The sequence below is a fragment of the Nipponia nippon genome, unplaced genomic scaffold (assembly GCF_047370975.1).
Source record: "Nipponia nippon isolate SJK-2023a ecotype South Korea unplaced genomic scaffold, ASM4737097v1 scaffold_3, whole genome shotgun sequence".
In the NCBI taxonomy this organism is placed as follows: domain Eukaryota; kingdom Metazoa; phylum Chordata; class Aves; order Pelecaniformes; family Threskiornithidae; genus Nipponia; species Nipponia nippon.
Genome location: NW_028262347.1, coordinates 124,384,868 through 124,410,157, shown reverse-complemented (window position 1 = coordinate 124,410,157; position 25,290 = coordinate 124,384,868). Strand labels below are relative to the sequence as shown.

The window sequence follows — 25,290 nt, the reverse complement described above, 5'->3', positions numbered from 1 at the left end:
GTGATCTAAAGCTTTAACTTGTGCCAGAGACCAAGGATACAACAGAAATCAAGCTGTAATGCCAGCTGACATTGGCCAACTGATATCCACAGACTGCTCCAAATACCCAAACAGATCCAAATTCACTCATTTATTTATCTATGCAATTTGCCCCCAAAAAGGTCAATACTCTACTCCTGTGCTCCCTCCCTGGCAGTCACAAGGAATGACTTTCCACAGCCCTTGGCTACAGACAAGACAAAAACAAGCAGAACCTCTTGTGACCCGCTTAATGGATGAAGGGAAGGCTGTGGATGTTGTCTACTTGGACTTTAGTAAGGCCTTTGACACTGTCTCCCGCAGCATTCTCCTGGAGAAGCTGGCTGCTCACGGCTTGGATAAGTGCACTCTGCGCTGGGTTAAAGACTGGCTGGACGGCCGAGCCCAGAGAGTGGTGGTGAATGGAGTCAAATCCAGTTGGTGGCCGGTCACCAGTGGTGTTCCCCAGGGCTCAGGGTTGGGGCTGGTCCTGTTCAATATCTTCACTGATGATCTGGATGAGGGGATCGAGGGCACCCTCAGTCAGTTTGCAGACGACACCAAGTTGAGCAGGAGTGTTGATCTGCTGGAGGGTAGGAAGGCTCTGCAGAGGGCCCTGGCCAGGCTGGGTCGATGGGCCCAGGCCACTGGGTGAGGGTCAACAGGGCTCAGGGCCGGGTCCTGCACTTGGGGCACAGCAACCCCAGGCACCGCTGCAGGTGTGGGGAGGAGCGGCTGGGAGCTGCCTGGGGGAAAAGGAGCTGGGGGTGTTGGTCGACAGCCGCTGAACATGAGCCAGCAGTGTGCCCAGGTGGCCAAGAGGGCCAATGGCACCCTGGCTTGTGTCAGGAATAGTGTGGCCAGCAGGAGCAGGGCAGGGATCGTCCCCCTGCACTGGGCACCGGTGAGGCCGCCCCTCGAATGCTGTGCTCAGCGCTGGGCCCATCACCCCAAGGAGGCCATGGAGGGGCTGGAGCGTGGCCAGAGCAGGGCAGCGAGGCTGGGGCAGGGGCTGGAGCCCAAGGCTGGGGAGGAGCGGCTGGGGGAGCTGGGGGGGCTCAGCCTGGAGAAGAGGAGGCTGAGGGGAGCCCTCATCGCTCTCTGCAACTGCCTGAAAGGAGGCTGGAGCCGGGGGGGTCGGTCTCTTCTCCCCAGTAACAAGCGATGGGATGAGAGGGGACGGCCTCAAGCTGCGCCAGGGGAGGTTTAGGTTGGATATTAGGGAAAATTTCTTCACTGAAACAGCTGTCAGGCCCTGGCCCAGGCTGCCCAGGGCAGGGGTTGGGTCCCCATCCCTGGAGGTATTTAAAAGAAGGGTAGACATGGTGCTCAAGGACATGGTTTAGCAGTGGCCTTGGCAGTGATAGATTAACGGTTGGACTCGATGATCTTAAGGGTCTTTTCCAACCTTAACGATTCTGTGATTCTATGATCCATTAAACTGTAGCGGACGCTGCATGTGCTGACCTGCAGAGCTTGCTCGCCTGCCTCGGAGAGGTGCCACACCCTTCTCCCTGCGCAAATACGTGTAACTAATTTCCTGAATTTCTTTTAAGCAAATATTTGACGTTGTAACAATCTGCTTTAAAAATTAAAATGAAGACCCAGCAAGAGCATTAGTGTTACTTACCGACTGAACGCAGAACTTGCGGATGGTGTAGTCCACCAGAACTATGCAATCCTCCACCGACACGCGGATATTTCCATAAGTCCAGCACCCTTGGTCAGGCCAATACTGGTAACATTTTTCCTGTACAAAGATGGAGTGAGCTTTATAACACCGAGCCTGCTTTCATTGGTGGTCACTCATAAAACAATGAAGTTATTTGAAAACAGCGTACATACGTGTGCGTATGAGCATGCAGAGTTTCTCATCTGGCACAACACTGCTTTAACACCTCGCTAGTGCTATTGAGGCTTAAATTTATGCAGAGAAGGTGAGAATAGCTTTGAAGTTACGTTTTAACCTAGCCAGACCTACACAGCTTTTGTTTTGGTTTGCCTAATTGTGGGGACTCTGATGTCTTGACTCTTATATTTTTAAGCTTGACGTGTAGTCACCAGGGAAACAAGGTTTATTTCTCGGCCACGCGTTTTTGAGGACTTTATATATTTCAAATAAGGACGTAGCATGCTCAGTGCAGCAAACTGTCCCCCAGGGGAAAAGAAAATAATTAAAAAGCATCTTTTATGTTTCTGATGATACATTTCGTTAGTATTTTAACTTAGCTGCTTAAGTCTGCGAAGCAGGAATGCAGTGAAATGTTTCACGCGTCTCGTGTGCGTCTCGGCGTTCAGCCAGCATACGCAGAAATCTCGCACAATGGGAGGAGCAAGACAGGTACAGGGAGGAGGGGAAGGGAAGGAACAGCATCGCTCTCACCAGAAAAAAGCATTGGTTTTTAGTTTTTACGTGCATGTGCCAGAAAGAATTTTGAAACCTAACTCTCAGAAGAATGAATAAAGTTTTTATCTTCGTTTCTAACCAAACCCACCCACAAGCGCAGGCTTACGCTGCGATTAAAACACAGGCATGAGAATTTGCCTTTGGTTATGGGCTCCGCAGGACAAAATTAGCTATCAGATTTTTTTTGAGATCTATGTCTATGAATTTGTATTTTGGAAATGAAAACTACATTTCTGAGCAGAAACTCCGATGTGCTAACAGGGACTGGAGAAGGAAGTGGTCAGAAATGTGACTGGCCAGACGCTGAGCACCCACACCTGCTTTTGGAGCACGCTCTCGTAGAGACATCCCAGAGCAAACTGAAAGCTCTTTACCTCTTTCCTTTCTTTCAGGTTGGTTAACATGACGATAATAGCTGACTTCTGCTCCCATATCATCCTCCAGAAATCATTCACTGTTTCTTGCTTCGGTCCTGCAGACAGAATACAGCTTTGCTCAAGAGGGGTGATGGAGACCAGTGTGAACACCCCTCGCCCCTGCGCTGGGTGCCCACCCAGATCTCTGTTTCCTACAGACTGCTCAGGTTTTGAATATAACACAGATTTCTTTAAAAAAAACCCATATTTTCTTTTACACAATCATATGCACTCAAATCTACATTTCTAGCAGATACCTCCTCTCTTGAAATATTATTAATGCTCTTTTCAGCGTGCTATGGCAGGAGCATCGTTCAGGATTCCTGCTCTGCAGCTCTCCCCCATGCCGAGGGCCAACATCACCTGTGACCGCAGTGAACAACCGGTCCTGAGAGCTGCTCGTCGTGCTGGGCAGGCCAGGAGCATTTCTGAAGGGCAGGGGCAGCTATTGCTTTGTGTCTGGGATTGTGGTGACAAAGTTCACAAAATTTGTGACTAAATACAGCGTAAGAATTCATGTGCAAATGCTAATTTCTGTATCAGGATCGCTTAGGCAGAAGGTATTATCAGGACACATCATTTTTCAAACCCCCAGTAGGCAGATGAAAAATAAGGAGAGAGCAGCAAAGCCGGGGTGGAGGAGGGAAGGCGAGCCTCCTCGCTCAGAGCAGTATCTGCAGGTCCACAGGTAGTGGGCTACCTCACACTCGCTTTAATTTCATTTAAACCGTAACCTCTAAATCCTGCCTCACGTTTGGCCACCATCTGCAGCTGAAAATAACTTCTAAAACACGTCTAAAATTAAATACGCTCAGCCATAAGGTGTACGGAATAGAGAAATGAGAATAAATTACCTTGTGCTGCTATAAATTTGTTCTTTTCTTTATAACCCTATGGAAATAAATATCACAGCAGTTAAAAGATGAAATGCCAATGTATGCTAGCAGAAAAATACTTATTTAATTCACAGTCAAAGTTTGCAGTTTGGCCAACAGTAGAAAACTGTCAACTTACATCTATGTATGATGCGTTAATATAGTCTGAAGGTGGGACTCCATCGATTTGGGTCAAAATCACTCTGGAATGATCATCTGGAAGAAAACACATTACAAGCACGTTTTCATGTTAATCTATCTGAAATATGTTCCTTCCTTGCAACCAGGAGGCCAGGCTAAGCACACATTTCCCAAACCGGCTGTCTCCCACATTGTCCCTAATTCTCATCAAGAAACTTGCCCCACAAATGTCTTGCTTTGCTCCCACACCTGGAGGTCACCGCGACTGCAGCTCTACGACACTGGAAGCCCAAACTCTGCCATATTTGATTGCCCAAAACTACCCTGAGACACTAAAACTCCCACTGGCCACAGTGTTAGTTGGTAGAACCCCGTGAGAGCTAAAGCTTTACAGGGCAGCGCCTGATAACCGCTACAGAAAAACCTAACAGAAGATCACTACTAGAAACACGCCACAAACCAGACAGGCTTTGCACATACAACGTATGAAGAACGTTTGTGACCAGTGAAATTACATTACTTGAATATTTTCAGCAAACAAACGCTACTGCCAGCATGCTCAGTGCCAGAGTTAATTGTCCGATTTAAAAGAAAAGGTAACGTCTTACATGGCAAGATGTTAGGGTATCTGTTTTTCTCCCTGTTTTCTTCCTTATTTGCCATTTCAAATGTTCCCTGCACATATCCAGGTGTTAATGACTGAAAAAAAAAGATACAAAAGTCAATGTGTTAGAAAACAGCTAACTCTCGACTGCACATGGCTCAGGGAAAATCTGCATTTATACATATTGCCTTGCATCCAAACGGAATTAAACATATTTTATTTTTTTTCACAATAACTTTCATTACTCTAAAACAGGAAACCACGTCCTGGCAGATTTCACTACAGAGAACGAGTTCAGCAGTTTTGGAAAAAGAAGTAATTTTTCCACCAGAGATCGCAGTTATTTAGAAAAATTGTTAAACTCCGAGCCGCTGCTTTAAGCTGCCATCTGCCGCGGTGATTCACAGCGCCGTGACCCAGCCGCGCGGATGCGCCGCTCCTCCGGCTCAGCTCCGACAGCTACTTTTAGCAGTAACAGTTGGTTCAATAACATAAATAGAGTTTGATTGTTAATAGCTCACTGCTAAGAGCATTAAATATCAAACATCTTGCCGAGACCCGCAGGTGAGGGCCCAACTCTGGCGGAAAGGGAGGAAGCAAAAATAAATCCCAATTCTTTTATGCTAAACGTCGCTGTACGAGCACAAGTCAAATTCTGCTAGCAATCAGCAAGATCTAGGACTGCAGATAAATTAGTCAAGCTTAAAAAAAAGTACTCTTGCAGAGCAATCAAATGAAAGGAAGAAACGGAGAGGGTGAAGATGAAAACAAGGAGGTGTCCGAGGTGGAGCCCCTCCACCTCCAGGCAGAAGCTGCTGAGATGCCACCACCAGGCAAGCGGCCGAGCTCGGGCTGCGGGGAGAGCGTCGGAAAAGGCCCCGTTCATCAAGAGACAGGGCTCGAGGCTCCTGCCCCGCGCTTTCAGCTGCCCCCTCACCGAGAACGGCATAAACAAGAACCGAGTTTCATCAAGTTTCTTGTACTGAATTCCTAAAACCCGGTGTTAGCGCGTCGGATCCCACCGAGGTAAAATCCCCGCGGTTTGGGAATGCACAACCGCCTTCTCCCACCTTCTGCCTCCCACCACCCGGTCTGAATCACGTCGGGGAAGGGAAAAAACTGGTAACCGGCTGTGCGGCTTAAAGCAACCATCCCCGCTTGCCTGGCAGAGAGCAGGGCTTGAAATTTCCCCTTAAAAGCAGCAATCCGTGTTGTCAGGGTGACACCGGACAAAAGCGGGGGTGCGGGGAGGGCTTCGCCACCACCACAGAGGAAACAGCAACGTGCGTTTGTGGGTTCGGGTTGTGTTTTTGTTTTTTTTTTTTCTATCACTTAAACTTGTGAATGTAAGTAAAAGAAAGGACAGAGAAGGTTAAAAAAGAGTTGAAAAAGAAAGCTGCTTTTAGCAAATTGCTTAATTCCTTATTTGAATGAAGCCCATGGTTTTGCTAATTAAAATACATTTACAATTTATAAAACACAGAAACTTAATTTATGGTTTGCATAAGAAGAAATAATTAGCACTTCAAACACCATTTCTTCAAACTCCAGAAGTCAGGCAACATATTCCTCATAAACAGCCATACAAGTTCTGCATCTTCATGTGAAAAACACATGAAAAAGTAGTTCTCTCTGGCAAAATAACCTCTCCTCACTCCTGCGAGGCCCTGACACCTCCCTGGACACCTCCTAATGTCCCGCTGCCCTGCCTGACGTGGGTTTTGAACCCCGGGGCGAGGACACGGCCCCTTTCGCTGCTCCCACCCATCTTTGGAGGGGAGGATGTGATTCAGCGAGGGTGCCTTCATCACGTCCTCTCCGTCACCCCGCCGATCACGAGGAGCCGATGAGTCTCGGTGGCACTGGGTCATCTGCTGCCACCGCAGTCTCATCTGCTCCCAGGAATCCCAAAATTTCTCTGAAGCTTCCGAGGGGTTCGACCTACCCCAGCGTCGGCGCATCTTCTCCTTCTTTTCACTGAACGAATCGCAGGGACATCTTAATCAAGTCAAAATTAAAATTTCAAAAGCAAATTCTTCCAGGAAGGTTTTCAGACATTAATCTGAAAATCAAGGCAATAAGCTAGGCATCATAAACTTCAAACATCCAGCTCATCTTGCGTTACAGATGATAAATAGAGGTGAGACTTATTTGAAGGGACCAGACAGAAAGGAATACTTTTGAAACAGATTTGTTTGTTTTTTTTTTTCCCCCTGTGAAGAAAGAACACATTCTTCCTAGTGCTCTGTGCTCACAAAGAAATCAAATAATAAAAAAATGAAGCAACTGAAGGTAGAAGGAGCCTCTGCTATTTTGGTTAGTGTACAAGCGCAACAAGTGCAAGGTACTTCTTAAGAGTCATTTAGGCTTTAAGGATAAAAATCAAAAGTATTGAAGAATACTTTATGTTAGGCACATAAATTTAAGAGAACTGTCCTAAAAAAATCCTTTCTATCCGCTGCGGGTCTTCGTCTATCAGCACTTGCTTTGGTTTCTTTTCGCCAGAAAAAACACTTGGGATCTAACTTCTTTGGCTGGTGCACGTGCCGGGCCACCGCTGGCTCACAGGACTGGCCAAAACGCCATTTTAAGCATAAATCTGTTTCAAATTCGCAATGGAGACCCTGTCTCTGGGTTCCCGGAGATGCCTGACCCCCGACGCATTATATCGGGCTGTGCGAAGCCAGCGCCGCAGCGGGCAGAGAGCCCCAGCAGCTGAGCATCCCCAGCCCTGGGCTGCAGCTGGTCCAGCAGCAGCTCCCGCAGCCTCGCCTGCCCAGCGGCGACGGCTTTGGACCCAGCCAAAAACCGCAGGATTTGACAGCTACAGCTTCGCGGGGCAGGTACAGGTGTAACCTCGGCTGGAGGGAGGATGGAGCTGAGTGCCGGGGGATGCTCTGGAGGTGAGGTTGTCACACACACATCTGTGCGCCGAAGGGTCCCGATTTCTCAACCCTCTTCCTTCCAGTGCTGCCATAACAGACTCCTGTTTGTCAGCTTTCCTGGTTTATGCTACAATATCAATCACTCCGATTTTCATTTTTTCACCCTTTCTTCCCCCCTCAGGCTTGAGCAAACAGTTCATATATCCACACAAGCAGCCACAGGAGATACAGCAGGGGAAAAAAAAAAAAAAACCAAACACATAAAGCATCGAGCAGACTTTATGTACCACCACCCCGTCACTGCTCAGGCTGCTCACTTGTGGGGACCGGACCCCAGTCCTCCGACTCAGCGCTTGTGTGCAGACAGAAACTCACACGCTCACAGCATGGTGCGGAAAACGATCCAAGCAAAGCAGGTTTTAAAAATAAAAATAGATGGCTCGTTTCACTCCTAACTGCAGAACGAATTAATCAGGAGAGTCAAAATTCACAAGCGCACATCTTGTCAGATTAATTTTCACATTCATTTTGTTGACTTTGATAAATATCTCCACAATGCTCCCTCTCTGATAAGGCAAAGGATTTATGTGTTTTAAATAAAGCATCAAACAAATTGCAGATATAAATATGCTACTAATTAAGAAGGTAACTTAACAGACTGTCTAATCAATGTGTGCATCGGCTTTGACAACTCTGTATTTGCCATTTAAGCTACCGCTCAGTGCAACTTTCTTCTGCTGTTAAGGGAAGCGAAAAGAATGAAAGTATGGAAGAGGCCCCCAAACGCAGACGTGCGAGAGCAGACTCATCGCACCGGGTTTCTCCATAGAAACCGGCTCTGCAGCAGCTCTCCACAGACTCCGGTTAAGACTCATCTATATGACCACAGGCTACTGAAGCTCAGGTTACGGGCAGAAAATAAACTCCCCCTTCCGACCAAGACAATACTTTAAAGAAAAACCCTTAAAGTTGAGATACTTCATAGAAGCGTATGTGCTAGGGCACAGGGCGCCGCAAACAGGGAAGGAAGGGGATGATAACAAAGAGCAAAGGGTCAAATTACCAAAAAAAAAGAAAAGCAGTCAAACCTGACTAGGGCAATATTAAAGGCCGCACTGTGTCTTGTCCTCCAAGTACTTCCCAGAGAGGTGAAACACTCAGACTCCCAAAAAAACCCTCCATCCCCACCAAGAAAATCAATGCTAAAGAGACTCATATTCAATTTTCCTCTCCTCCAGCCTTCAGGCAAACGCTGAAGACCTCCTTTAAACGTTAGCAAGCATCAGTTTATATACTAGCAATTTGGCATCACCGTATCAAAAAGCAGTTATCGTTCCAGATTCTGTCCAGATAAAAGGTTACCTACCACACGTGACGGCACGTACAGACAGCACCAGCACACTCACACAAGTGCTGAGGCTCTGAGACAGCAGCATCACACACCAACCATTTTTAAAAGAATCGTTAATATTTGCAGGTGTTTTGATTTGCCCCCCACTTTTCGCCACGCAGCCGTCCACTCCACGTGTGAGCACTTACATTAAACTCCTCACGGAAGAGTTTCCCTTCGTCTGCCGATCGCATCCGTATCTCCTCTTCCAGATTTTCTACTGGAATAGGGAAATACTTCTTTGGGCCCGAGGGAGACCTACTGAGCAGCATCACCCGTTGCTGTTCTGTCAGTACAAGGGAAGTATGCGTTAAAGGCATGCCCAGAGCAACAGATAACGAGCTATTTCCAACTACAAATTAATTTTTATGCTGGAAGATGCCAAAACTTGCTTCTCACATGAGACTTCAATCAGTGATAAAGCTGATTTAAATGAAATAAAAAACCAAAACGACAGGCCAAGCAGCTTCTTTGAGAACATAATAAAATCAAGTAGAACCACTACTGGTAAAACTAATGGTTTCTGTACTTACACCAGATTAAAATGTGACCAAGTTTTATTTAGAAAAGGAGAAGGTTCCTTCTGCTGATGAAGAGCATACTAGCCTGGAGCTGCTCTGCCACAGGGCAGGGACAGCTTTTAGTATCTATCACCGAAGAGATACTGCTAGATTATTTCACTTGTGAAGGGGAAATAATAATAATAATAATAAAAAAATCTTTAACTGGGCAGCCACCAGAAGCTCTGCACCAAGATGAGCTGTTGCTCTCGGTTGCCCCAGATCACCCCAGCCCCGGCATGCCATCGCTCTGCGGCCGCAGGCTTTGGTACGGGGATTGCTGCGGGCGCTTCTTGCCACCGAGACCTCAGCTCACACAGGGAAGTAAAGCCCCAGGACACCTTCACCGCCCTTCAAGAACACAGCTGGAAATTAAAATGAGCATCCTCATGGGCTGCCTGGCACGGTGGCTGGAAGAAGTGGAGGGATTAAGCCCGCTGTTTGGTGAAGACAAGTTTTATTTACAACCAAAGGCAAACAGAAAGGCAGACCGCTTCCCTACAGGCTGATAATGACGGGGCGATTTCCACTTGTGAACTAAAACTCACTGGTGGCTGCATTAACGATTTATTGCCCAAGAGCTTTACCCGGCGCCGGGGATCTCCAAACCGCACTCCCCGGGGTTGCTGTGCACCGGCACCGACCCAAGAGGAAGCTGACGGGTATATTTAGAGGTTTGACTTTCTCTATGACTGCCACCGTGTCTGTTAACCCGCTCTTCAGTTCATACGTAACCATGTGGAACTGGCACAAAGACGTAATTCTTTCTATCATTAAGTTTTTTCTCCTTGTTACAGCTAAAATGATTTATAAGCAAGAAATGAATGGCTCCTCCACAGTTGCTAGGTTTGAACTGAGCCCCACAGAGCGACCCACCCGAAGGGCTCCCCGCTGCCAGACACAAACCCAGCACATGGGAGAAAAGTCAGGGGGAAACATTTTCAACTCCTGAGAGTGTTTTATTTTAGTGCCGCTGGCTTACGATACTGCCCTGCCTCATCCCCTTGCTTGTCTCTCTTTACATTCAGGAACCAGCCTGTAATTTCACAAAGAGTTAAGGACTTTTTTTTTCCCCTTTTAAGAAGAAATATTGCAATCCCTTCTCTAAATACAAGGATCACAGTGCCAGAAACCTGACTCTCAGCTGGCATCCCAATAAAACATCTATAAGGAGCATGAGAAACATTTACAAAGAAATATTTGCTGTATCCCTACTTAAAGCGAAAATTATTTAAAACCAACAACTGAAAGTTAAGATTGTATATACTAATACTTAAATATGGACCTCTTTTTTTTTTAAAAACAGTTTTCTCTTTAATAACAATCCTATAACTTATAAATAAAAAGCAAACATAACTGAATAACTGAATTCTTAATTAGAAAATGAGCGTGCGCATACACAAACAAAATTCAGCATGAGAAGGAAAGCAAATCTCTCCATACCTTGTTCTTCTAAGATACCATTTGGCATCTTTTTGTCCCCAGAGTTCACAACAGCTTTCCTATGTCTTCTGAACCTGGAATACATACACCACGTTAATCCGAGGAACTACGTTGAAAGGTAACAAGCGTTTTTCCAAACGAGTCTTTACCAACCATGTAATTCTGGAGAAACTCTTTCTGTTCATCTTCAGAGTGAGAGCCGCCGCCGCCGCAGCACCCTGCTCTACGCTGTGATGGAGGCTCCTGCCTCACCATAAGTACACGTTTCATTTCCTTGTTAGATCATATCGAAACAAGACTGAGCTAGTTCTGCATGCACAGCTCCGCTCAGACCTACCTGAAAAAATAGCCAGCCAACAGAATGAAAATGATGAAGACCAGGAGCAGAATCAGCATCGAAGTCAACAGGTCCTTGTGCAAACTGTTCTCCTCTGTCGAGTCTGTGGATTGAACGCAGCCAGCGTGAAACTTTATAGACACGGATCGCCTGATTTTGTCTGGGCAGAAACTGTGCTTGGTCTATCAAAAATCTGTGGTTCCGTACAATATTCTGCTTGTGCTTACTAAAAGCATCACAAATTATTGAATACATGCAAAGCTGAAATTGAAAGTTCAATTTTTTTTTAGTGTTTTTTTTTTTTTCTTCAAAGGCACAAACAAACTATCTGCTGCTGAGAACGTCAAGGATGTTTTTGGGAATGACCGGTTAAGCAAAGAATTTACTTGTAATTAAGTTTAATGGGTGCAAAGTTTTAAACTAAATCTGAAGCCCATTCAAAAGGCTTGCTGCAGCATCCTTATGCGCATCAGCTCAGCCAGACAGAAATCACCCAAGAATGCCACCCGTCCTATAGATTTTATTGACTCCAGAGATACAACATGTGTTTTAAACCCATCTCATTTACCAGCCCAAAACACCGCTGCTGGCTGTGTTAGGCTGTAAAGCAGATGCTGAGTATGATGGAGGGGGGAGGCAGGAGGGGACAGTGCAAACTGCAGCATCTTCTACGGCTTATATTATATATCCTGTATATATTATATATAAATATAGGAACAAGTAGGAATGATGAGACTTTTAAACAGAATGGAGATTAAAAAAATTAAAATTTTGTTTCATCTAGTATAAATTGCAAGTCTTATCCTTCTGTTAATAGTGTTTTTGTGTATGTGACTCTTTACATTTCAGTTTCATTATGCTTCTGTAACCTTTTAATTCTGCTGAACCATTCCGTATATAACACATTAACATAATTTAAAAAGCAACATGTTTTATTTAAGCAAGCAAAACTCGCAGCCTTAGCCCTCAGCAACCAAAACATAACCCTGCTGCCTGTTTTTCTCTCTGACCAGACGGATAAATCCAGGTTGGTGTAAGAGCGGTGGTGGAGACCTCACCAAATGGGAAGGATGAGGCCTCCATGCCTGGAATGTATTGCCCAGGCCATGGGACAGAGCAAGAGGCCGGTGGGTGCTCAGTCACACCAGAGGACCCCGCGGGGCAGCAGCCCGCGCTCGAGGCGTCCACCGGGACGGTTCCCTGCCGGTCCGGACCCCCCAGTTTCTCCATCATTACACCAGCCTCCCTCAGCCTCCTTCAGCTGCACTTTTTATATACCTTCTTACCAACGTACACTCTTCCAAAATTAAGGCAACTTTTGTGGCTGCTGGTGCGGTTTTTTTCTTTTTATACTACATTCACACGCCTTTAACAAGTTCCTCACCGTTCCTACGGCGGGCTTTGAGAACTGCAGCAGTAATTCTCCTAGCACCTCCTGCATTCACACTTTTAGCAAAGGCTTTTTGAAGAGACCTTGCCACAAGCCTTGACATAAAATATCACGAAAACACAAGATTACAGTAACTATTTAAGGCTACATAACACCTGTAATATTATACAAAAGAGCTCATATGGATAAACCCACTGTCCAGAATTGATCCCTGCAAAACCATTTGAGTGTTGGTTTGTATCTCGTGAGCAGCTGGAAAGTCGCTGGATGCTCAAACGGGGTAATTAGGGCACGGAAAAAATTCCTTCCGAGGCATAGGTGCACTAGGGGCACACAAGGAAAGAAGGTATCTCAAGCCAGCATAATAGTACAAAGAAAGGGAAGGCAACAAAATGTATCAAACTTGACATTTAAGTGGTATATAAAGACAAAAGTGACAAAAGTGACAAACTTGTAATCAGAACTTGACGGGGTTGCAGAAAATCACTACTGGAAGGCATCTCTGGATGAATGTGCATCACTAGAAACAGCTTAACAGTTTCTGTGTGGTATTGAGCAATACTGCACTCTCTATAGAAACCAAGGTCTGCCAAAGAAACAAACAAACGAAAACATCTATTTTTGGCCCTCACAGGCAAAAAGGAACCACTTTAACCCACTTTTGAAATTTCGTACTCAACCTCTCAGAATCCTGCAGGATTTAGGGGTTTTGTGTTAGTTCTCATCATCAGCTCCGTGTCAAGACCCGTGACACATGGGGAGAAAAACAACAACTTTGAGTCACGAGGGAATTAAAGCTTCCCGCAGTTCATTAGACAATACAAAATCCCCCGTCTCCTCCTTTCAGAAAAACTGATGTAACCAACATCATGCTTTTGAAAAACTGATTCCCGGTCAACCACAGAAAGCCTCAATCCAACCCAGGAGAAGAGAAGCTCAACCTCCTGCAGACTACCGCCTACATTTCTTTAGTTACAGACAGAGCAGCCCTGCAATGACCAATGCAATTCTCTGAATCAAGATCTCACCTCTCCTCCTACCATTTCACAAGAAAATTAGGTCAAAACCCACAAACAGTCCCGTCTTCCTTGTAGGTGGGCACATCTGTTTTTGAAGCCTTGCAGTGGCACACCAACAGCTTCATTTCTGCAGAGCCTGTGCGTAAGGCATGGTGTGGTTTTAAACAGTTGCATTTATTACCTGCATTTTCTTCCATATCTGCATTGGTAATTTTATAAACGTAGTCCAAAAATTGTAAGAGAAAGTTACAACCGAGCTTAGGCCATTGTAGACTCAGAGGCTGAAAGATCTTTGGTCAACACAACTCCCTACATATTAAGTGGGATTTTAAGGGGACACTGAAAGACAGACCAGAAATATTTTGTTTTAATCAGTGCTGCCTCAAAAATTGACAACTGAAGCCTATGAGTAAACGCACGCCGAAGAGGCAGACGTTCGAAGAGGCAGACGTCCTCTAAAGCAGATCTCTACTGCAGCCACTGCCAGGGAAAAGTTTCCACTGCTCCAACACAAAGAGTGCTGTGGTCCAAAACCACAGGGCCTTCTGTCCACAGCTACATGAAAAACATCACCCCAAGGGTATTTTTTTAGAAATACAATGAAATAGCGACTTTCATCTTGACAAGAGGAGGATCATCACCAGGAGGATGGTGGCAACCCCTTGTGCTTCCCCTGCCACCCACTGAGGCTGACGCATGGATTCTTCCCAGCTTCATTCCCTGTGCCGCCGGCCCAGCCAGCTCTTTCTGGAAATGTATCACCGTTTCCTTCAGGGTTATGATGTTCCCACTTTCCATATGTGTCAAAAACAAAACCACCCACAAGAAAAAAAAAGGGAACCAACAGCAGTGTATGCACATCGGTAACTGTCCCGTGATCCTCCCTCCACACTCTCTCCCAAACTTTGGTTTTCTTTATCCCTGGATCGATTCCTTTGCACATAGGATCTGAACGGTAAAATGGCCCATGAATAAAAGTGCGATTAAAGCACTTTTTCTCTCCCTCCACAAAAGCAAGCTAAGAAGGCAAGGCACATGGCTTGCCCTAGATTAGCAAAAATCAGGTACCTGAAATTATTCCGGCGCTTGACAAAGAGCAGACAAGGTATTGTTTATCTGAGCACAGGAGAAATTCCACAACAGACACTATTTATTCACAGGTCTGAACTTCTTTTCAAACAACAGAGAAAACCCTCCACCTCTCCAAAACTAAATCTCAACTGCTCTCACCCATTATTTGGGTTAGACTTCAAGTGGGTTTTTTCAGGGTGCATCCTTCATCTCTGCTGTCCCTTCGGCAGACACACAAATGTCCTTTAAACAGTCCTCAGTCAAATCTGACCACAGAGGCTTTTTGCCTCTGTTTTGGGTCAGAACTGTTGTTTCAGACATCCAGCCCTGCAAAGGACCCCAACCTCCTCCGACGTTTATTTTACATGAAGAGCGGCTGTTGCAACATCTTGACGCAGACCTTATCCATCGCACGGCAAACACGGTGCGAGCAATCTTAAATAGTGCCGTGTTACAAAATATATGATTATGACTAGAATTCTGGTCTAATTTTAATAGCGGTGTTCTGTCACCTGCAGGCACACACCCCAGCGCTTCCCAGTTCACCACAATGCTGGTACTTACACGCGACATCTAGCAGAGTAACGCATCCCCCACGTGCGGGATACAGGAGCTCTCAGACGTGTCTGTGCTGAAGAGCTCAGTCCAGCTTGCACCAGCTTCTGCAGCCAGCTTGCCTGGTGGCCGTGCAAGACCTCACACACTAATTTAGAGCATCCTTCACACCAGATAACCTATCATCCATGAGAGCGTTGAGTATCTTCCATATTACTCCTTCACCTGTTCATGCGTCAAAGGGCAATGAAGCATCTTCAGTTTTTACTGTAGTCTTTCAGTGCTCCTCACATGCTCCTCACATGCAGGTAACTCTCAAAATTCACCAAGAACAACTGAAGGGAGCAGCAGAGCTCACCAAAGGACACAGAGCCGCAGGACAGAAACCCTTTTGCGTGCCCACCTTGCTGGGGGTACCGGGATGCTGCTCAGAGCGCAGAGGCGCTGTCCTCATGCCATCATTCGGACTGAGGCTAAGGTGAAGACACACTCAAGTGACTCAAGTGCACTGAAAACCTACAAGTTAACTCAATAAAAGAAGAACCCTCCTCCTTTCTCAGTTTTCATCTAGCCACCCTGTCTCCTTGAGGTGCAGCTGAACTTGTGCTGCAATGGCCGGGCAGGAGAAGTCCACCCAGGGCAATGGGGATATCACAAAGTCCAGACTACGCTCTCTCACGCTGTTTTTGGAAGAGAAAACCCCAACCCTGCAGAGAATCACTGTGCTTCACCGTGCCCTGACTGTGGAGAAGAAGGAGATACGCAGCTGATAACCAGGAGATGCATTTGCTACAACTGAAAAATAAACCCAAATTAAAAAAAAAAGGAAGGGCAAAGGAAAAAGGCAGGCAGGGAAGACAAACCAGTGTCCGCAGCCTGCAGCACGCAGGAAGGCAAGCAGCAGCAAGTGGAGGAATTGTGCCTGCGTTTGCCATCCCGGAGCCGAATGCCGCACGGCCGGACCGAGCACAGCCCCGCCTGCCACCGCAATCACCGAATCGTAGCACAGTTTGGCTTGGAAGGGACCTTTAAAGGTCACCTAGTCCAACCCCCAATCCAAAAACACCGATTTCTGAAGTTCTGCTTTTCAAACTAATTCTTGAAATTGAGTATCTACCGGCAAGCATCCCTTTGGCTTTTAAATACCAAGTAAATTGAGCCAGCCTCCTTCTTCAAAACGCAGTTTTCTGATGATACCTCGTTTTCTACATGAAAAAAACCTCGTTTTCTATATAGGTCTAGCATCTCTGCTAGAAAGTCCCCATCTCTGGGTCTCGTTCTGGCTATCGTATAGCAAGATTTCATTCTTTCTATACATTGCTTCCGTTATCTTCAAAGACACCCACTAACTGCTTGAAAGTTTAAACCAGCAATAAATAGGGCATCAAAAGCTGCACCGTTTGCTGCCTTTCAACCTCCCACTCATCTGATAAATTCATTACCTCTGCATGTTAATACACCCGTAGTGGAAAGAAATTGTAAAGATGGGCATGAAACCCATGAAATATTCATCGAGTAAACACCAAAGAAATTTAAACATTTGGAAAGGACTTAAAAGCTTTCCTACTGCAACTCTCAGGCTGCTTTCACATTTAAACTACATAACAGTAAAAATGTAAGAGGAAGTAAAAGAACCCTGCCTATGATTAATACTGGATAACTAATTAATATTTCAGTAATCAGGAATTATTTGAATGCTATGGACAGTATCGCATATAAATAGTCTGTCACGTATTTGATAGCATAAAGTTTTATCTACTTGAAATATGTGTTTGTTTATGCAAATCCAAATAAATAAATACTGGTTTGTAGTTAGTTAATATAGTTGAATACACGAAATAGATGACAGTGCAACTTCTCCAGTAAATGGCAGTGCAATAAACTCCAGAATATTCTTTTTTTATGAAAGGGAAATTTCATGGTAGCAATTTCATGATACTCTTGTAGGAAGCAAAATGGCAATAGTGCTGAAAAATTGAGCAATACAGACCAAGTATCCATGTTTAAAATAAGAAGAAATACAATATTTTAATTCAAAAAATGTTTTAAAAACCAAGTCAGCTAAAATAATGACATGTAAGAAATTAGAACTACTCCTTTCAGAATCAAAAGCATCTTATCTTTTTGGATCATTTATCCAATTAGTATGCAAAAGGAAAGCTGGATTTTTTTTTTTTTTTTTAGACTCCTTCAGTTCTTTCCATATTCTTTTAAATGGAGCTTTCTTGACACTTCAATCAAAAATCTTTATTTTTGTATTAAAAAAACCATTGTATTAAGTCAACGGCTATCAAATGTATTAGATAATCCTATTATCTTGGAAGTTGCTGCACAGCAATACATTTTCAGTGTGCATGCACTTGTCTATCAGCCAAAACTCTTCTTCACTTCTCACTGCAAAGTAAGGAAGGCTTTGATATTTAGAAAAAACCAGCTTAGTCGTACTAATTATTTCTAACTTGTATCACTAAAATTAAGATTTAATTAAAACACAGATGGTAAGATTACTCTTATCCATATTATCATACTTAACTTCAACACAATTTTGAATTAAGCTTTGAAGATGAACAGCATCTATGGAGAAACTCCCTTTTTACTAGTTTTATTAAAATTCTGGGAAGTGATACAACTAACAAGTTACTTCCCTTTCCCAATTCCCATATTCTTACATATTCAGACCAATAGTAGCAATTTATATGTTTTGAAAGCCCTAAGCAAAACAACCCTAAGATTGTCACGACTCACGGTAGAGCCCCTCCACTTCCCCTGCGCAGTCTGGCAGGGCGCAGGCAGGGCGCAGGCAGGGCAGTGCTCAGCTGCCCCTGCTGCGCTCCGGCCTCAGATTTTGGTGGAAGCAAACGCCAAACACCTGAATTTATACAACGAAGGACCAAAACAAAGTGGCCATCGGCCATGCCTGGCATTTGATTCTTGCTTGGGTGTAAAGTTCACAGGCAGATTAAAAACAAACCAACTGAAACACAAAAACACCCTCCTATACAGACTGGGTGTCAACAACAGTCATCTGAAAAGTTATCAAGGTATCACCACCCTGTTTACACGGAACATCATCAGCTTTACTTCCCTTCACCCAAGTCCACGGAGCAGCTATCCCTTCGGAAATCCCCCTCTGACGTAAGCACGGTGTCACGCACTGCCACCGCCTGAACAGGGAACCACTGCCTGGCAAACACCACTCACCAGCACAGGGATTTCGAAGGTAGCTAGCTAGGATCATGAAGGATAAGGACAATGTGCAAGTAAAATATATCATCCCGTCACAGAACATAATCGTAGAATCAGTATCTTCAATAAAAAAACCCAACAAACCCTTATTTGACTTGAACGGGCCCCTCTCCAGGACTGTAATATGTTAGGATGTAGTCGTAGGAGGGCTTGAAGCAAGAAGAAGAAATTCCAAAAATAGAAATGAGGATGCATAAGAGATGCTGTGGTGGACCGGTGAGTAGAAGATTGCTCTCAGGTCTCTGAAAAAGGTTTTTCTATTTTTTCACCTGACCTAATCTTATGCAGGACACCTGCACTATTATCCATCTCCTCAAGTCTTGCCTTAGACAGCTCGTACCATTAGAAAACACAGAACACACATGAAAGCCGCAGTTCCTCATGATGTTTAAATATACTCATCCTGTTGTCTAATTGATAATTTCTTTATTTCATATTATCTGTGTCCAGGTCCCACCACGTTGGAGATCCACAGTGACAGCTCCTGGGGTGTGGAGACCTCGCAGCCCAGGCAGGAGGAGACATCCTGTGCTTCTCCGCCTCTCCCAAAGCTATCCTCTGCATTTCCCATACATGGGAAAGAGAAAGCAAAGCGTACAGCACCGGTCGTATATAGATCAAATACAGAGGTCATCTGCAAGATTAGAAGCACATTAGCAGGGTCAAAGTCCTGGAAAAATATCTAGTACTACATCACCAGGGAGACCTCACCAGAAGTCCCTTTCCACACCCGCTCCCATCCCCGCAAACCAAGCGATGGCCTTACTGGTTGTTGTCGTTGGCTTTGGCAATTCCGTTCCATTGGGCGGCGAGGCTTGCGCAAAGAGAAAACTAACACAGAGCAGCAGGAGCGAGCAGGAATGTTCCATCCTGGACCTAAAAGAAAACGAAAGCAAAAGATAAATTTTCAGGTCAAATTACTCTTACGTTTTTTCCTCACGTCAGAACGAAGATAAAACAAAAAGCAACGTTTACTGTAGATGAGCAATGTTTTAAAACTTGTTTTTTACTCTCCCATTGCCTTATCGCTTAACTTTCAGTTTTGACGCAGAAGGAAAAGGAAAATACCAGTTGCGCGCACTAAGAATTCATCAAGAATGTTGTAAATCCAAGACCAGGAAGAGAACGCTCAGCCATCGCTCAAAGACGACGACAGGAATCAGGCCAGAAAAGCTGCTCCACATCAGTAAAACGCAGCAGCTGAGGACACTGAGGCGAGGAGCCTGCAAGTCATTTCCATAGATAAGAAGAAAACTCAGAAGTACCAGCAGAAATCTTGAGAATAAATGCAAATCTTGAGAATAAATGCAAAAATCACATATTTTCGGTGGTTCCTGCCATGATTGCATGTATTATACCTTCTGCAAAGAGCACGAGGAGGAGCAGCATGGGCTGCAAGGAGGGGAAAGCAGCCCAAAACCCCAGCGTGGCCAGACCCCGTCGGAAGGGTCCAAGTGACTTTCCTCCGCAAGACCAATACTTCTACGCCATGCAACTTCGACACGCAATTTTGGCGTCACAGATGCCTGGAGACCAAACCAAAGAAGGGAAGCTTTTACCACCGAGCAGACCAGTAACAACCACGAAGCTTAAAGTATGTGTAACAAGCACCCTTCAGAGTTGCCTTATCCTACCTTGATTTCCTATAGAGATACACGCGGTGCTTCATAGATACATTCCTTTGGAGGACACATGGGCCACAGCTATGAGTCTGCGAGCTATAAAGCATTTCACCAGAGCCTTCCAAATACAGAGAATTTCAGGTTTTGTGAGACCAGAAGATAATTGCCAACATAGAGAAGGTCAGAGAAAAGGTGTGATGAGAACATGCTGCTGCTTTGAAGACTATAGAGAAATTCAGGGAAATGAATAGTTGTAGATAAATGAGCTGGTCTAGAAATACTCTAGTCCCTCTAAATTGAGGTTTATGTGGAAAAAATGAATGTTGTTATTAATTTGCTGTAAATTTATCCAGTCCCTAATAAACACATTAATTATAAGAGGCTGCCATCTCATCCATTAGCTGGCCTTGCTCGATTTTAAAATATTTTCTTTGGCAAAAAACATAGCACGCAAGCATTACTTTCTGTATTTCACAAATGCCAGAACACATCCAGATGGTGGCTCTACATCCATTGCTAAAATTATAACCGCAGTAATACTGCACAACACAGCTCCCCGATGTTTCAGTATAGTACATTTAAAATTACAATTTCCACAGGACATTATATAGTACAGCCTAACAACAGGGAAAAAAAATCCAGGAACTTGGCAGTCATTAGAATAACCATTTGAAAATCCTTCCCTTCAATATAAAATGGGGTAATCCACCAGAAATAATCTGTGGATAAGCTCAAATGTATAAAAACTTCTGTAATAACAACTTTCAGACCACCTTTTCGCCACTCTCACATGTGTTACTCATAAGCGAACCTTATTCCCAGCCTCTCCGGTACACCTAGGACTAAATCCAAACTCAACAGACACCGGGCATTCTTTAAAAGAGAGGAACAAACTTAAAAACTAATTCTCTCGCGCTTCGAAGGGATGGCAGCAGCAGCGAGGCTCTCGGCACGCCGGGCGCTGCTCAGCAGAGCGCACCGGAACCGGCAGCCGCCTCGGGGAGCACAGGCCCTGCGAGGAAGGGCACCATCTCATCCGACATTACTGTTCAGTATTTGTTCTCTTTTCCAAGGCTCTGTAAGATCCAGAGCAGCCCTTCTGAAAGCAATTAAAGCATGCTCAGTTTACCAAGGTGACTGCTTCCAGAAGGGATTGCAGGATGCCTTCTATCCATTGCCCCTAGGATGCTATTTTAAATTGTTCCAAGTGTTGTGAGAATACAGGAGTAAGAAAAAAAAATGAACATGAAAGTAAAAAGACAAAATATATTTTTGAAGAAAAAAAAAATAGTATAAAACTTTTTTTTTTTTTACATGGGAGCACACACTTAATAGCATTTCTTTATTCTTGCTCCCCTTCTTACAGTTTGGAAGCTCAATGGATCCAGCTGATTTTCTTCTTTAACATAGTGAGTGAAGAAAGAATAATAAAAAGTATTATTAGCATCAAATTTTATTTTCTTAAAGTCATTTTTGTTTTCCAGTCCAGCTTCCTACTGACAGATTTACTCATTCAATTCCTTCTACTGCTGTTTATAATTTAAGCAGCCTGGATGTCCTGGCTGTCTTCCACTAACAGGCTCAGGCAACAGCCAGGTTAACCCCGAACTGGCCATTCTTGGGATTAAGTAACCAATAATGTGTAACAGCTTACTGCAAACTGTACCTACATTGGCTACACTGTATTTAGCATTATAGATAACCTCCTGAAATTTAACAATTTAGAATTATAAAGCAATAGTATGCTGGAAGCTCAAAACACGCAGCAGCGGTTTGGGAGGGGAAAGGAAGGACGAGGATTTGGAAATCTGGAATAAAGCCAGAATAAAAGTGGAATCAATAGGGAAAGGGCTGGCACTGCCAGGAACGCGGTGCTGAGTGCCGCCGTGCCTCCGCCCTCGGCAAAGGCTGCCCACATCCACTGGGCTTTGGGGTGATCAGTCTGGCAGGTACGGCGAGCCGCTCTGCTGAGCCGTTCTGCAGTGCAGCGCCGAGTTCACCGACTCACCGGTAAAATACATCCAGCTCTTTAAAAAAAAAAAAAAAAAAAATTGAAGTCGCTGGCAGGTTTCCAAAAGACTGGAACGTGCAAGGAGCATCAACATTTCTCAAAATTACTGTTAGGAGGTTTTTTTACAGATACAAACCCCACTCCAGACATCTTGTATCTGTTCCCTTGAAAGTGCTAAAGTGCAACTTGAGCACACAGTCGGTGCTCCACAATTTAATCAGAAATAAACACATCCACAAAGGTTCTGCGAATTTTGGGATCTCATTTTTCTCCGAGGCACTTTGTATTTCTGCTTGCTAAAGAAAGCAAGCTTATAGCGAATGTCGGTGCCGCAGCACGGAGGCAGATGCAAGAGACTGAGCTTAGTAGGACCAAGCACTAGAGACAACCAAGCCGTCGGCACTTCTCTTCAGGCCGGGGTGGGTGGGGAGGTGAGCAAGTTGCAGTAACATAAGAACACTGTAAGCTTTAGATGTATATTTACGTATATATTTATTATGTAAGCTGTAGATGTATATTTATGGACTTCACATACAGGACCGCAACGATATAATTTTTTGAACCAAAAAACCGCGCTGCCACAGACACAGCAGCATTTTCCATCCTCAATATCATGATACAGTCTGTTAAAAAAAAAAGTAAAAAAATAACAACAACTCCTCTCCAGAGAGGACAGGCAGGTAGAAGAGCACTGCTGAACAAGAAAGGAGAACCGCGTACTACAAAAGAAGCCTCTTGTTGATAAAATCAGAAAGGAAAAGATCCAGGTAGAGACCTCCACTGTCATTATTACAGGGCTTTGCTGTAAGGCAACTGCTGCCCTGCCTGGAAGAAGAAATAGGAACTGCTTTCATAACCGCATGGGGATACGATGCATTTTTATCTACTTATATCCTACTACCTCCAGCCTTTATTGCATGGCTATGCGTGGGTAAATGGCTCAGGCACTTAAACGTTAACTCCATAGAATAATATTTTCTGTAGTGAAGGATTCTTAGCTATTTCTGATTATCTGAAGCCTTAAAAAGGTGCCAGAGATTCCTGTTACAACCACAGTTTTAAAAGCCTGCATTGTTATAGATAAAGGCTTCTATGTCCAACAGTGAACTCGATACCATAACAAGAAAAAAAACCACACACTGTAAAATTGCACAGCTAACTCAAATCCTGCCAAGGCGGTGGAGCACTTGAAATCCAAATGCAATCCAATAAAGACCAGCTCAGAAGGCAGGAGAGCGCAGGAAGCCCGGGCACGGCTCCCCCCAGCATCGGGATTGCTGCCACCGCTTCTCGCCCAGCCCGAGGGGACGCCAAAGGGATGGCCCAGCTCCCCAAAACGTGAGAAAAAGGCATTCTTTTCAGGGTTTACTAGCATACATGCTTAATTTCTATTTTGGCTGCAGAACTGAATCCTCATCTGACCTGACAGCTTAAGACTAAAACCTGGGTTTTAAGAAAACACGCTAATAAAACCTTTGTCCTGCTGCGTGGCGTTGCTACGGCTGTGTGACTTTCTTCAAGGAGCCTGATGCACAAGCTGCTGCAGAGCGGGTTAAATAGATACCCGTTCCCTGCATCCTCCTAAAGCAGGAATAAACCAGCAAAACATCCCATCTAATACAGAGGACGGTGGAGAGACTGGTGGGTTTTGGTTTTTTCCCCCCAGGCTTTAGTATCATACAGCCCAGGTCACCCCCCAGATTTTTAGTGCTAAAAAAGTAATATTCTAAAGGACAAGCTCTATCAATTCAGGAATTATAATTAAAAATGAGAGACATGAAAGCATTGTCACTGCACGTTGACAAATGCCTTGGAACTTGGGATGTTGGCTACACCAAGGGCAAGTGCCTACCCAAAAAGTTTGATAGTTTAAAAACAAACAAACAAACAAACCCACCAAATACAAACAAACTCCAAAAAGGGAAGGGGGGAAGGCCACCCTCTCTCCTTGCTCTATCTTTTCTCCTTTTGCTCTCCCTGCTTTTCACCCATAACCCCCCAAACCCAGCTGGTCCCGCTGAAGGATCTTATGCCCCAGAGCCCGTTTTCTCCAGCTGGCTGGGGGGCTGCCCTACCTGGAGCCGGCGACCCGGGGCGGCGGCATCCCCCCCGGCCGGGAGCCCCGGGCACCGGGAGCAGCGCTCATCTCCCGCCGGGCTGACCGCAGCCACTCTTTCCTGAAGCCTGGGCATTCCCACTGCGGCTCCGCCAACCCGTCTTCGCACACCAGGCAGCACCGAGTTATAGTTTAACTGGAATAGCTCTTGCGTGACTTCATTTTTGGTTAGGACTTTATTGCACCATTATATCATAAGGTGGGTAAGGAAGCATTATTATTCATTTGAATTCTGTTTTTACAAAATAACTGGAAAAAGAAGTGCTCCTTTCCGTTCCAAAGGAACGGGTGGAAAGCGGGAGCTCTCCACCGCCGTCCCCACCTCGGGCACTCGGCGCCAAAGCCCGTGGAGCAGCGGGACCTCAGGCTCCGGCACCCAGCTCCGCGGGCAAGCGCATCCCACCGCTCCACGGGGCATCAGCTGGAACCAGCTTTGCAGTATTCCTCTTGTTTGGGGTAACCACTCAGTAACGATTTGTTACTTGGAGTTATACATTAAGCCCCAAATTAAATTTCCAGAAGTTCGGCGAAGTCCCACATTTTGACCCGCTTTCAAATTTAGGAGCTTTAGAAAAAATGAATATATCAGGTATCTTTCCCTTTTCTTTTTTTGAACCCCTGTAATTCTGCCTCAGAGACTTAAGATATCCCAAAATCCAGAGGAAGAAAAGAAAAATATTTGAGATATTTGTGCGGGCGTTCAGTGCAGCCCAGCAAGCAGCAAAAAGCTCGGGCAGGGACCTCTCTGCTTGGGAAACGTTCCGCAAAATTCATCTGCGCGGTCTGCCGCACGGCCGATCCTCAGAGGCAGGTTGGAAAACACCCCACGATGAAAAGCTACATTTCATCATGACAATGTATTTTTTTAATGGGACTGCCAACAGCACACTCACTGTTGGGGTTTTTGTACGTATAAATACAAGCTTTGTTTCTGACCTCCTCAGGAATAGCAAGAGAATTTAAGGGATAAATATCTAATATTTAAAATCATGTATAATTTAATATAACCGCTCACAAAATTATATCTGACAATAACAATTCCTCATGTATTCTATACAAATACTTGCAATAAAGATCATTTAAAGGAGATGAAAATATCTAGATTAAAAAAATACAAATTAGAATAATCACTTACACGTAAGAGACTGAGTGAGGCAAAGTACCAATTAACTGAATAAAATGAA

The 25,290-nt window shown here is 44.8% G+C and overlaps 1 protein-coding gene across 7 annotated transcripts in view; it reads right to left on the bottom strand.

Moving 5' to 3' along the window:
- PTPRE (protein tyrosine phosphatase receptor type E) overlaps nt 1-25,290 on the bottom strand; it is a 112,775-nt gene that overhangs the window by 23,888 nt on the left and 63,597 nt on the right. For 6 of the 7 annotated variants that reach the window (XM_087766440.1, XM_087766438.1, XM_087766437.1 and 3 more), the window contains exons 2-10: nt 19,124-19,233; nt 11,077-11,179; nt 10,740-10,813; nt 8,886-9,022; nt 4,466-4,556; nt 3,856-3,932; nt 3,696-3,732; nt 2,800-2,897; nt 1,649-1,768 (exon numbers count right to left, since the gene is read on the bottom strand). In XM_087766440.1, the coding sequence (XP_087622566.1) occupies nt 1,649-1,768; nt 2,800-2,897; nt 3,696-3,732; nt 3,856-3,932; nt 4,466-4,556; nt 8,886-9,022; nt 10,740-10,813; nt 11,077-11,179; nt 19,124-19,226 (840 nt within the window). In that variant the 5' untranslated portion in view covers nt 19,227-19,233. Of the gene's footprint in view, nt 1-1,648; nt 1,769-2,799; nt 2,898-3,695; nt 3,733-3,855; nt 3,933-4,465; nt 4,557-8,885; nt 9,023-10,739; nt 10,814-10,892; nt 10,969-11,076; nt 11,180-19,123; nt 19,234-25,290 lie in introns of those variants that run through there. The other variant, XM_009475735.2, reaches the window with a different exon arrangement.